We start from the raw sequence: 14073 nt of genomic DNA, 5'->3' as shown, positions 1-14073 counted from the left end.
TACAGCGTGCAGAGAGCACCATCTCTGGCGGTCCCGCTCTGCACCTCTCTGGAGTGCCATAATTATCCACTGACCTAATAGCTGACAACCTCTACTTAGAGCAACTGCACTAATTGATGTAAACATGACGTTTCCTAAAGAGCTGCGCTATCCAACCACCGCGAAAAATCGAGGTAAAATTAAAGCGCTATTCTGAAACCGACGCAGCACAGCGCCAATTGAAATATAATACCAGAAGGAGGCAAACGTATGAAATCAGTTCACACAACATGACAGAAATCGCATTCTCACAACTAACAGCAAACTCTCAGAACACGCAAATAAACCATCAGCAGCCAGCAAGAGCGTCCAAAACGTAAATTATTTTCTTTTGCACAACCAAGTGCACGGTTTCTCCTTTGGGAGAAGATGTCCTTGGATTCCGGAATCTCTCGGATTCTGTAAGGTCATTCATTATTCTTTTGGGTAAAGATGTCAGCTTTTTGCAGCAGTCCCTTTCTGCAGAGATGCCACCACACACTGGAGGGGACGCGAATACATTAATCAGTCGCCTCGTTGATCAGTCGGACACTTGGCACAGAGAATCCGCTTTTATTAGAAAGCAGATGGAAATGTATTAATGAACGTGACAGTGGTTCGTCGGGCAAATGCATTTCTCCCTTTCAGAATTTTGAATTATTGCCGCTTCTTCCGATCCCTTCTCAAGCACAACCATTTATAAAAATTTAATTTAAAAAAACGGGACCGTGACCGTTCATCATGACACATAAAACAGGCGAACAGGAGTTTGTGGGCTGCATGCAAGTTCGCCTGTGATGTCCGTTCAGCAGGGTGGGGAAGGGGCGGGCTGCAGGGTAAACAAGCATCCTTCCCAAACCTGTACAGAATGACTTTCTGTGAGAGTGATTTACCTGCTCCTGCTGGTGCTGGCTCCTGGGACCCTGGCTGGGTTGCTCTTTCATGGCTGTCATTGTAGACGGCGCTGCCTCACTTCCTCACTGCTTCCTCAGCGTTAGGGACCTGATTAGACATCAATAGCATGACAAGCCTTTCTTCGTGCTCTCCAATTCGTAAAGGAGCAAGCGGCAGGGAACGACAAAAGCAAGAAAAAAGGGTCGCCAACGGACTCTCGGTGACTGCTCCACTAGTCCTGTCAGTCTGAAGCCGGGGGTGCAGCGGAGAGCAGCTGACGCTCAGATTGGCAGGTTCCTAAACGGTCCGCGTGACACCGAAGCCAAACACCTGAACCCGGCACTTGTCCCTCGCGCACAGCCTGAATGACATCCTGCAGCCTCCAGCCGGCGAGCACACGGCCAGCTGCCGTTAGGACTGCAAACGAGGATTCCCCAGTGCAGCAGGTGAAGGCAGCGACGCTCGCCGGTACCTCCTGCCTCCTTCTCCGCCAGACTTCACATCTGGAGCAACATCAAGTGTCAAGTTAGCCTTGCTTCCTCTGTTTGGAACAGCCCACTCACTCTGTGAAATAGAGGGGTGTGTTGGCAAACCTTTGATGATATCAAATGTGGTGTTATTTAGAATTAGCCCTGCAGCCCCCAGACAATGAAATGCAATCTTCCGATACCACGTACCGCCCCCCCCCCAATCCCGCCATGAAATGACCTGAACTGTTAGTAACAAGTATCAGGTAAAATAATCAAAATTAGGCGTTATTATTGGGAGGACAAACTATCTAAGAATTCTCTCTTTAAATGTTTAAATACATGTTCTATGTTTCAAGTATTAGGTCGAGAAAGAAACTATTTTTTTCGTGACATGTTGCAAAAATATGTGTGTCAATTATTCTTTGTCTACCTGTTTTTATTAGCATTATTAATGGTATGTGCCTTAATTGCATTTGATCTTGACGAAAATGAACACTAGTTCAACAGTACCTTTGTGTAAAAGAGAGTATTCACACACACAGACCCCCGCACAAGCACAAACACACACATTCATACACAAAGACAAACACACAAAAACACAGATGCACATATAGTGCTGGGACGCCTCAGGGTAACCATCGCGCTTTACAAAAGCTCTTTTCCTTCATTCATTCAGAGACATATTCAAAATGTATCTTCGTTATTTGTACCCAAAGAAGAGTGCTTTCAACACCCATATTTGACTGGAATGATGCCACATATGTGAATTAATCTTCACAGTTAACGGTAAGGATATTGTCTCTATGACATATGGGTTTCAAACAATATGGAGACGAATGGGCACAGAACTCCACCTGGGGCCAGCCGAACTCGCGGCAGGGTCCAACCGGGAAGCAGTGGTGGAAACTGCTTAAAAAACCGCAAAAACAAGGAGTTCATGGTACTCCCAAGGTCCGGTGCACTCACGGGGGTGTGTCGGCTATAAAATATCCACAGACGCGTTTTTGGCTCTTGCCGTCATCAGTGCAGAAAAGTCGTCAATAAAACGACACAGTCATTTAAACGGTTCTGCCATATGGTTGGTGGATCCTTGGCCAAAGAAGGGCCGGCAATGGGGCGTCACCGTTTTCATTATTTATTGCATAATGCAATGTCTATGGTGCTCCCATCGCTAAAAAAGTTAATTTGGATGATGAAAGTCATTGGATGATGTCATCAGTGATGTGATCAGTGATGTCATATGAGATGTCATCAGTGATGTCACTGACCATGTGATGAGTTATGTAATATGTGAGGTCATAAGCAGTGCATTGTGGTGGCGCGAGTTATTGTTAGCACAGCTAATTATAACTGCTGAATTTCTCTGGTTTTGTATGAGTGAAATGTCAGCCTAACTATAACGCCCCTGTAACCTTTCTTTTTTTCAGTGAATTTCTAAGTCTTTTAAAATTATATTTCCTAACTATAACGTCCCTGTAACCTTTATTTTTTTTCAGTGAAATTCTATGTATTTTTAAAATGCTAACTCTTAACTATAATGTCCCTGTCACCTTTCTTTTTTTCGCATGAATTTCTATGGTTTTTAAAGTAGTAGTCACATTTGCAGAGTGGTGTAGAAAGGGGATGGGCCCTCTGGACAGCTTTCAGAAATTCCGCTGTGTAGGACTTACAAGAAGTATTAGGAGGTCTTCTTGGCCCCCAAGGTCCCTCAGAAGTAAAGTGGACTTCATCCCCTAACAAGTGGTGCGCCAGGAGCCGTGTTTGCAGAGTGGTGGAGAAAGAGAGCATGGCTCCGACGACCTCTTAGCAATCCTGCTGTATAGGACATGCTAGAGGTAACAGGAGGGGTTGTTGGACCCCAAAGCCATGTGGACCCTCCTCATGGGCTTCCTCTGAGCACCAAGGACAACCACCTCCCCGGCGCTTTCATTTTAATTATGCAGGGGGCCATATGGACCCCCCTCCTCGGCTCATTACAAGCCCTAAGGATCACATCCTCCCCAGGGCAACTATAATAGGAATGAGGGGCTGTGAGGATCCCACCTGGCCTAGGAGACCACCACTTCCCTGGGGCCAAATCACTTAAAAACTGGGAGGGGGCTATGCAAACCCCTTCCCAGGCTGTATACGGCCAGAGGAACCACCTCCTCCCTGGGGGCCAGCACATGCAGTTCAAAGTAGAGAGGCCATGCAGCCCCACTCCTGGACCCAATAATGGCCCTGGAGATTGCAAACCCCTAGGGCCGGCTCCTGCTATGTCCCAGGGTGTCCACTCCCCACAAATAACTGTTTTCTCTGGCTTGGCAGGAGCTTTGACAGCTCCGCCAAGTCAAAGCAAACACTAACTCAGCTCTCAGCCAGTGAGAGCTGTGATACCGCTCGTGCTTGCTGAGAGCAGAGTTGTGTCTGTTTACCTGCCCACTGTTACGCAGGCAGGGAAACAGATGAAAGGATTGCTCCCACAGACAGGGAGCTGCATGTTTAGCAGCTCCCTGTCTGTGAGAGCAATGCCAGTTCGCACAGGAGGCAGGGAGCCGGCTGGGACTGCAGGGACATAAAGGCCCCCCCTATGGTCCTGAGGCAAAAAGAGGAGACAGAGGCAAAATAAAGGTCAGAAACAAGGACAAAAAGGCAGAAAAAAAGGTCAGAAATGAGCAGAAAGAGGCAGAATAAAGGTCAGCAACGAGTAGAAAGAGGCAGGAAAAAGGTGAGGAAAAAGCAGAAAGAGGCAGAATAAAGGTCAGAAACTAGCAGAAAGAAGCAAAATAAAGGTGAGAAACTATCAGAAAGAGGTAGAATGGAGGTCAGAAACAAGCAGAAAAAGGCAGAATAAAGGTCAGAAATGAGCAGGAAGAGGCAAAATAAAGGTAAGAAACGCACAGAAAGAGGCAGAATAAAGGTGAGAAATTAGCAGAAAGAGCCAAATAAAGGTCAGGAATGAGCAGAAAGAGGCAAAATAAAGGTTAGAAACTAGCATTAAGAGACAAAATAAAGGTCAGAAACAAGCAGAAGGAGGCAAAATAAGGGTCAGATACAAGTAGAAAGAGGCAGAATAAAGGTGTTAAATGAGCAGAAAGATGCAGAATAAAGGTCAAAAATTAGCAGAAAGAGGCAAAATAAAAGTGAGAAGCAAGTAGAAAGAAGCAATAAAAAGGTCAGAAATGAGCAAAAAGAGGCAAACTAAAGGTCAGAAATAAGCAGAAAGAGGCAGAATAAGGTCAGCAATGAGTAGAAAGAGGCAAGAAAAAGGTGAGGAAAAAGCAGAAAGGGGCAGAATAAAGGTCAGAAACTAGCAGAAAGGGGCAAAATAAAGGTGAGAAACAAGCAAAAAGAGGCAAAATAAAGGTAAGAAACGCACAGAAAGAGGCAGAATAAAGGTGAGCAATTAGCAGAAAGAGCCAAATAAAGGTCAGGAATGAGCAGGAAGAGGCAAAATAAAGGTTAAAAATGAGCAGAAAATTCTCTGTAGATTCCAGGTGCTGCGACACCCCAGATGTGAATGCTCTTTTGAGACCTGTCTTCTCTGACCTGCTTTTGTTATGTTTTGTCATAAAACCAATAAAAAAAAAAAAAGAAAAAAAATAATAAATGAGCAGAAAGAGGCAAAATAAAAGTGAGAAGCAAGTAGAAAGAAACAATAAAAAGGTCAGAAACGAGCAATAAGAGGCAAACTAAAGGTCAGAAATAAGAAGAAAGGCAAAATAGATTGCAGAAATTAGCTGAAAGTGACAAAATAGAGATCAGAATTAGCAGAAAAGCGCAAACTAAATGTCAGAAACGAGCAGAAAGAGGCAAAATAAAGGTCAGAAACTACCAGTAAGAGGCAAATTAGAGACCAGAAATGAGCAGAAAGAGGCAAGATAGAGGTAATTAACGAGCAGCAAGAGGCAAAATAAAGCTCAGAAACAAGCAGAGAAAGGCAAAATAGAGATCAGAAATTAGCAGAAAGAGGCACAATACAGATCAGAAACTAGTAGAAAGAGGCAAAATAAAGGTCAGCAAAGAGCATAAAGAGGTAACATATAGGTCAGACATGAGCAGAAATAAGGTAGAAAATGAGCTGAAAATGAGCAGAACCCACTCAGGAACTCAGACACACACTCACAGAACAATTCAGACACTCTCACAGACCCATTCACTCATGTACCCACTCACAGACAAACTCGGACACATGCACCCACTAACAGACACAGTGAGATACTCATGCACCCACTTACAGAATCACTCATGCTCTCTCTCACCCACTCACAAATCTACTCAGACATACACACCCACTCATAGACCCACTCAGACATTCATGTACCCACTTACAGCCCCACTCACACCACTTTACAAACCTACTCAGACACTCATGCACCTGCAGAGCCACTCATACACTCACATAAACACTCAGGGGCCTATTATGTCCACCCGCCACTGTAACGGAGCGCGGGACCTCCCGCCGAAGATGCGGCGGTCCCACCATGCACATTAGGATGCGCCCACCACACTGGCAGGCATATCCAGTGCCTTTTCCATTGCGGGTGGATCTGCTGGCTGCAGACCCGCCCACAAAGGAAAAGGACTGTGCACATCATAGCCATGCACTACATGCCAGGCACCACGTGGTGTCTGCCACAAAGTGTATGGCAATGAGGGGAGTACCATATACCCCCCATGTGTACCACCCCACCCCCTTCACCCTGGGTTCCTGCAACGGGCCCCCAAAGCAAAGACCATATGCCTTTCCACGGCAGCAAGGCATACGACCACCAGCATTGTAATATGGATGGCGGTGTCTTTCAGACACCGCCACCATAAGCAGGCACTTTTTCCGCTGGTCAACGAGTCGACCGGCAGAAAAGCGGCAGACGTTCTTTCCGTCCGCCGCGGACCCCCCAGCCATTATAATATGGCGGGGGGTCTTTGCTGTGTGGATGGCAGACGGATCACCCCCACCGGGCTGGCAGTGACTACCGCCGGCCCGGCGGGGGCGATCCGCCCGCCATCCTAATGTGCCCCTCAGTGTCAAAGGTTAGTGGTTACAGATAGGAAATCAAATTAAAAAACGTTGCAAATTTACTTAAAAAACCAAAGGTTACAGGGATGTTATAGTTACGAAATAGAATTAAAAAATCTTAGAAATTCACAGAAAAAAACAACGGTTACAGGTAAGTTATAGTTAAGCTAAAATTTCACTCATACAAAACCAGAGAAATTCAGCAGCTATAGTTACATGAGCTAAGTATAACTTACGCCCCTGCAATGCACGACTACAGTCCGAAATGTTGGATGGAATTCCACCAAATTTGGCAGAAAGCTAGATGTTGGTCCAGACAGCATGCTTTTTGCGATTTGGTGCAAATCCATTACTTAGTTTTAGAGAAATTAAAGTAAAAAATATATAGATATCTGGGACGCAAGTCATTGCATTGGACTCCAGGATCCTACAAAAATTTGATTGGCTGTCAACACTTCAACCAGGAAGTGTTGGCAGCCATCTCGGGACTCAGCTTGAAGCCGAATTCCAGACAAAAAGTAATAAAAAAGAAAAGGAGGTAGGGTAGGAATACCCCGATTCCATAGATATGGTGGGGGGCACCATCAGGGACCCTGCTGTGGCTAAAAAGCATTAAAAAACAAATACTTGCCACAGACTCATGGGTGAATTCACAAATCGGTGGCAATTTATTTTTAAAACTAAGCGAGGGCTCCTGTGCTTCCTTTACTAGAGGCCCCTGGGAGGGCCAGGTCTTGGGGAGATTATGAAAATGTAGGAGGGGAACACAGGGCCCCCTTCTTGGAAGATTCAAAGCTTCAGGGACTGCCACCTCCCCTGTGCAGTAATATAAATATACCCACCGAGCCGGGGACTGACAGCTCAATAGGAAAGTAATATTAATAAATGTGAGGGAGCCTCATGGCTCCCCCGCTGCCCTGGGGACTGACACCTCCCTGGGGCAGACAGATACATATAAAATAATGCGGGGAGGCCCTATGGCCTCCCTCGCTGCCCAGGGGACCACCTCCTTCCTAGGGCAAAATATGAGAAATGTGGGGGGCCACACAGCCCCCCTACAGCCCCGGGGACTGCCGCATCCCTGGGGTCATAATGAAATAATAATGCGTGTGGTGGCTCTGGACCCCGACATAGCCCCAAGGACTGCCACGTCCCCATCCATTACCCCTATAAATACAACACACATCTAAAAGTAATTACACAATTGCCATAATACATTTGTCATTAATTTAATTAATATCAATTAACAAATAATTAGTAATAACAAATAAATGAACTACTTAACACCCTTCACCCATATAAACCCCCAAAACACACCTAAATTTATTACACAATTACCATAATTATTTACCAATTAATTAATTAAAATTAATTAACAAATAACTATTAATTCATCAATCAAAAACATATTACTTCCCATCCTTTAAACCTATGAACACCAAGCCACACACCTAAAACCATTTGCAAAATTACCATAATTAATTACTAATTAAATAATAATTATTATTAATTAACAACAAATGATTAATTAATTAATAATAAATTACTTTACACATTAACACTATAACATCTCAATTAAACACATATTAATAAATACAAAATAATCAATTAATTTAATATCATTAAATTACTTCCCACCCTGTTCCCCTATAAATCCACAACACGCTACGGAACTAAAAATGCAAAATTCAAAAACAAAAAAAGAATAACTACTAAATATTTACAACATATATTAAAAATACAAACAATTCTTATACAAAAAAACATACATCACATACATTTAAAACATATACTAAAACACATAACATTCATTTAAAAGTTGATATTTTTAACAACTATATTTTTCCACACAATATTAAATACTTTGATATTTTTTAAATCGATATTAGTTACCTTAAGTCAATATTTATGACAACGATTTTCAGGCTGTCGATATTTCTGAACCACGATATTTCTGACTCGATATTTGTGCAACTCGACATTTTAAACTCGATATTCTGTCTGCACACCACGGCAGCTTTACAGCATGTTATCAATTACTTTCTTCTTTCTGTTATTTGAAGTATTTACAAAAGGCAAAAAATACTGGCTTTTGGTGACTTTTCTAATTTTCTACTGGCTGAGACTTTGAAATGAGGGCAGAAAATCAGCCAGGTGACAGTCCTATAGGTAGGTGAGAGGCCCGAGGAGGGTAAAAGATTTACATTTACAGTCCCCACCCCCAGTTATCATCAAAAAGCCTCTGGCTTTTCTGACCAGGTCTAAACTGGGGTAGCATGGTGAGCAAAAGAATGATGGATCTAACCCAGATCTCTTGACTAGGGGTGAATGTTTTGATTTGTTCTGCATTCCGTCCATCAATTGTGTGTCTTTTGTTTCCTCACCCTAAGTGCGCCAGGAATGCCCAGACGTGGTTCCCGGGCTCACTTTGCCACTGGATTCAAGCTATCCTGGCGGAAGAGGGGTGAAACCCCAAAATTGGTCCTAGGATGCTTGTTTCCGGTTCAGGGAGGACCTGGCTTGGCAGTTCAGGCTGGACTGTTCCCATGAGGCACAGGGTCAAGACTGATTTGCATATGGCATGGTCTAAACTGGGGTGGAAAGATGGATTTAACCCAGATCTCTTGACTGGGGGTGAATGTTTTTATTTGTTCTGCATTCTATCCATCAATTGTGTGTTTCTGGCTTCTGCAGTACCATAATGACAGTGAGGCTGTCAGAGGCAGTAACAGGGGTGGTGGGGTGGGGGGTACAGAGGGGGAAATAAAAAAATAAAAAAGTGGTTAGCTGAATAACGCCAGCTGCTGCCTCGCCTCCATCCTCTCGGCAGCAGGTAGCACACATCCACCCAGAATCCCCCGGCCAATCAAGACACTGCCTTACAGCAGTGTTGTGATCTGAGCACCATGGTTCGGCACTAAGAGAGGGACTGAGATGCTGGGCATGTTCTCCACCCAGGCTGTACAGTACAACCTGTGAAGAATATGCAAAGTGCGCATGATGCTTTGGCCGGCCCTAGACGGCTGGCCAAATCGGCATGCACACTTAAGGTGCAGCCACCACTCCTCCTCCCTTTGATGCGGGCAGCCCAGCCCCGCCCACCTCAACAATCTGGCTTCAACTGCAAGCTCAATAAAAAAAATCAAATGTTAATAACGAAAAGTTATTATAATTTTATTTTTTGTATTGAACTTCCAGTTGAAGCAGTGGGACGACGCTCCTCCACCTTAGCGGAGGAGCGGCCACTGGTCAGAGGATAGAACATTCCTGCTCTGCCATAAACTGGCACTTCTCAAGGGGTTGTCATCTGCACAACCTCCTGCAGTCTTGATGTTCCCTGCACTTATTCCTCTGCTTGGCCACCACTACACCCCCTCCCCAACACACTACAGGAGAGTACACTTGCTGATTCTGCTTGAGTGGGTTAGGGGATAAAAGGTTTAGTGCTGCTGCAGCTCAGGGTCTGTGTGTGCATGCTGGATCATGAATGCTACCACTGTACGAGCGCAGGAAGAGTGATGTGCCTGTGTGATTGCAGTGAGAGTTGTGTGACTAAATGAGTGCAGGAGAGCGTTTTATGCATGTATGAGTGACAGGGTCATAGATGCCAAGTTTCTGAGTTCCATGTGCTAGACCAGTCCCTTGTTTTTTCATATTAATGTGGGACTTGTAGTCTTATATAGAGCATTATAAATCCAGGACCACAATTCCCAGAATTCTAAGAAAAAACTGGGATTGGCTTAACTAGTTACACATGGAAATGGGAAACTTGGCGTCTACACCGGGTGAATAATGAGAGTCCACTGGGTGACTGGTAAGACTCTATGAGTGAAGGGTAAAGGATGTAGCTTTTCGAGTGTTGTGAATGGTGAATGGTGTGCCTATCTGAGCGAAGAGTGGGCTGCGTGATTGTATGAGTATAGAGCGATGTCCTTTAATGTGTGCAGGAAGCATGGTTTGAATGCACTAGATGAGGGGTTTGTCTTTGTGAGCAGTAGGTATGCTTGTGTGAGTGTAGGGTGAGTGAAGCAATGTGCATCTGAGTGCATAGTAAGAGGAACAATTATTTTGCATGACTGACGTCTCTGCATTGGTGGGCAATGCAGGGAGAGTGTAAAGTCACTGAAAGCCCATTTATACCTTTTTTCAGAAAACTGTCGAAAGTGTTCTTGAAATATATTTGGAAAATCCACTATTTGCACTCATTTCTTCTTAAATGTTCCTTCTGGGGAAGAACCCCCTTCTCCCCACCCTCGTCTACCCCATATGTTTGTTTTATTTTCCCTCCCATTTTATATTCAGCTTAAAACTTTCTGCCTACAACTTTTAAAATGCACCAGCTGCCACTGGCCTCTGTGGTATTAGAGTAGTGGTTTTGTAGCTCAAAATACGCTGTGGTTTTTCGGAATAAACGCATGTTTGTGAGATGCCGCCCCAATTAAAGCACATTGAATCTTGATGGAGCCTTCCTAAATCTCCCAATGTAAAATAGAGATGTTTTATTTGTTGTAGGAGTCCCCTTGAAGAAGGACCCTACGGTCCGAAATGCATAAGGGCAAATAATATAGCTTACCTTTAAAGATACATTTCTTATCAAAGAGGCATAATAGGTAGATTTTGTGATGCGCAGTTTATATCATCACACTACAATCAGATGAATTAAGCCTGTGCTGATTAAATCATATTGATAAACTGAAATGCTCAAGTGAATGCAAAATAAAAAAAATAGAACATGAATAACACATGGGTTTGGAATCAATAATTTTGCCTGCATTCAGCAGGCATTGAGGAGAATAACATGTGCATAATGGGACTATTCTCTAAATAAGGAGCAGCTATTTATGAAACATGACGTTACACTACACGGGGGACATTTCTGTCCCAACACAAGGAATGGTACCAATGGGGATCATCAGCCATGTAAGGGTACATCTTGTCACTTATATGTTGCGGCCTGCTACATTATGCTGCAGAATCAAGATGATCTTTGATATAGCCTTATTCCACCCACACCTGGCCAGATGTGTATCTCTAACAGCAAAGATGAAGGAATGTGTATCACTGCTTCTTTGATGCAGGTTCATTTTGTGCCCCACAGCTGTGTGCCTCTGCATCAGACACCATAAAAGAATATTAGACCAGCCTTGTCCCGCTGACTATTTACCTTCTTAACTCAGACCTTCAAAAGACAAGGCATGTTAGATAACCGACCTTGCATCCCACACAGCTTTCTTCTCTTCTTCACAATAAGGCGTAAAGAACCCCTGCTCTACGAAGGAAGATGACTGACAGATCTCTGCACATTGATTTTGCCTAGGTAATTACTTAGAGACGGACTCCAGAGAGCACTCCGTCCGTGTAAAAAGTGATACCAGGAGCCATTATCAGTAAATGAAGTAGGTGGGAGCTCAGCACCAGTAATACCCTTAAAATATTTACTTTTGATTTTTTTGTGCCTGTCAGTTTTATAAGATCAACAACCACCGCATTTCGCAAGTGTAAAAAACATAGAGCCAGATGTACATAGATTTTCGTTTGTGATTTCCTATTAGCAAATCTTTGTGATTCGCTATTAGAAATTGCAAACATTTATGTACAACAGTGCTTTTTACACTGTTTGCAATTCCAATGGGTCGCAAGTGACTTGCCTCATTAATATTCATGAGGAAGTTCACAATTTGCTACCCATTGGTAATGGCCGGCGCTCACAGGGATGGTGGCCTGCTGGGGTCAAAGCAAACACAAGGAGACGATGGACGGAGCTCTGAAACATTTCAGACACTCACCCCAAGTCACAGATCTGGGATAATCCATCATCATTCTTTAGCTCACTTTGCCACCCCAGTTCAGACCCAGCCATATGGAAATCAGTCTTGACCCTGTGCCTCATAGGAACAGTCCAGACTGAACTGCCAAGCCAGGTCGTCTCTGGACCCGATACAAGCATCCTGGGACCGGTGTGAACAGACAGCAGATTTTTATTTTGAAATGCAGTCCGTTTTCCTTATGAATTTAAAAAAGAAAATTGAAAAGTTTCCTTTTCATTTTTTACGAGTAGACAGTGGTTTGTGGGACCACTGCCTGCCCTTAAAAAAGTTGGTGCCCACATTCACAAAGGGGAAGGAGTCCTTCGTTGAGTCAGTAAAGAATTAATGTTTTGTGACCGCATTCAGGTTGCAAAACTTTCATACATGCCCCTGCGACCCATTATTAGGAAGGGATGCCCTTGGCATGCCCCTTCCTAATAGCGACTCACAAACCCAATTTGCGATTCGTAAATAGCTTACTGAATCGCAAATAGCGCTTTGTACATTTAAAAATGCTTTTTTCAGGTCGCAAATGGCCCAATTCTGCGAATGGGGCCGTTTGTGAACTGAAAAAAGCTTTGTACATTTGGCCCATAATTTCATACCTGATAGCAAAAGAGAAGAATCTAAACGCAAGCTGTTAGACCTGTCATTCTTAGGGTGGTCTTCTCACAAAACATTTTCCCTGCTTACCGTCTCTTTTTGCTGTATCGTTTTGTTGGCCTTAGGACTCTAAGCACTTTACCGCAGCTAACCAGGTCTAAAGTGCATGTGTTTCTCCCCTAACCATAGTAACATTGTTGTATATCTGATTAGAATATTTTATTTATTCTTAAACCCCTTGTAAAGTGGTAAATCTCATACCCAGGGCCTGTAATCTAAATGCTACTAGTGAGACTGCAGCACTGATTGAGACACTCACACAAGTAGCCTTTTAAACATGTCTCAGGCCTGACACTGCAAGGCCTGAGTGTGCAGTTTACTGCACTTTGACTTGGCATTTAAAACAACTTGCCAAACCGTAAAATCCTCTTCTAATATGCATAAGTCAACCTTAAGGTAATCCCTGGGTAGCCCTAAGGGCAGGGCGCTGTGTAAATAAAATGTAGGACATGTACATTTAAGTTTTACATGTCCTGGTAGTGACAAACAGCTACATTTGTTTTCAATACTCTTATAGGCTAGAAGTAGGAATTCTTAAATAAACCTATAAGCTGTAATCACAAATTAGAAAGTGGCAGCTGCATCATGTTTCATATCATTGGATGGTACTGATAAATCCTCTTTATTGGTAAAGTTTGATTTAACACTACTATTTTAGAAATGCCCATTTTAGAGAATATGATTTTCTCTGCTTCCTTGCAGACTGTCTCCAATACACATCTGGGGTGGGTGAGAGATACACTTGGTGCATTCCCTCGACAGGCACAAACACAGGAAGGGTGGGTGTGAAACAGAACATTTCTGCATTCATCTGCATTCTGATAGCTAATATTGGGCAGAAAGAGAGAGGGGGAGCTGACTCTTGCACCTGAACAGGCAGTGTCCTGTTTCCCACTACTGATAGTCTGGAGCCAGGGTTTGGATGAAAGAGGAACCTGTGTACTTCAAGGGCCTGCGTTGAAGACACCCCCACTTCAAAGGCACAACTGGGTATAAGTACTGGGACCCTGACCCTACCAAGACTGTACACTCCTGAACCTCTGAACAACTCTGCCAGGCGTAAAGACTGCTGTGCTGCAAGGATTATTTTTATGTATTTTATTTATATATAGGATTGTCACTCTGCTTGACTGCTGATCTGGAAGAACCGCTTTTCTGCTTTGCTGTGTAGCCCTGCTGCCCTGCTGCCTGCTGAGGACTAGGACTGGACTGAACTCACGTG

The 14073-nt window shown here is 43.8% G+C and overlaps 1 protein-coding gene across 1 annotated transcript in view; it reads right to left on the bottom strand.

Moving 5' to 3' along the window:
- The window catches only part of DPP10 (dipeptidyl peptidase like 10), a 1675128-nt gene extending 1673706 nt beyond the window's left edge, over nucleotides 1–1422 (bottom strand). The window contains exon 1 of the mRNA XM_085647459.1: nucleotides 912–1422. Within this exon, the coding sequence (XP_085503585.1) occupies nucleotides 912–971 (60 nt within the window). The 5' untranslated portion in view covers nucleotides 972–1422. The remainder of the gene's footprint in view (nucleotides 1–911) is intronic.
- Nucleotides 1423–14073: the final 12651 nt, after the last annotated feature.

The sequence above is a fragment of the Triturus cristatus genome, chromosome 3_2 (genome assembly GCF_964204655.1).
Source record: "Triturus cristatus chromosome 3_2, aTriCri1.1, whole genome shotgun sequence".
NCBI lineage: Eukaryota > Metazoa > Chordata > Amphibia > Caudata > Salamandridae > Triturus > Triturus cristatus.
This window is presented reverse-complemented; position numbering and strand designations above follow the sequence as displayed.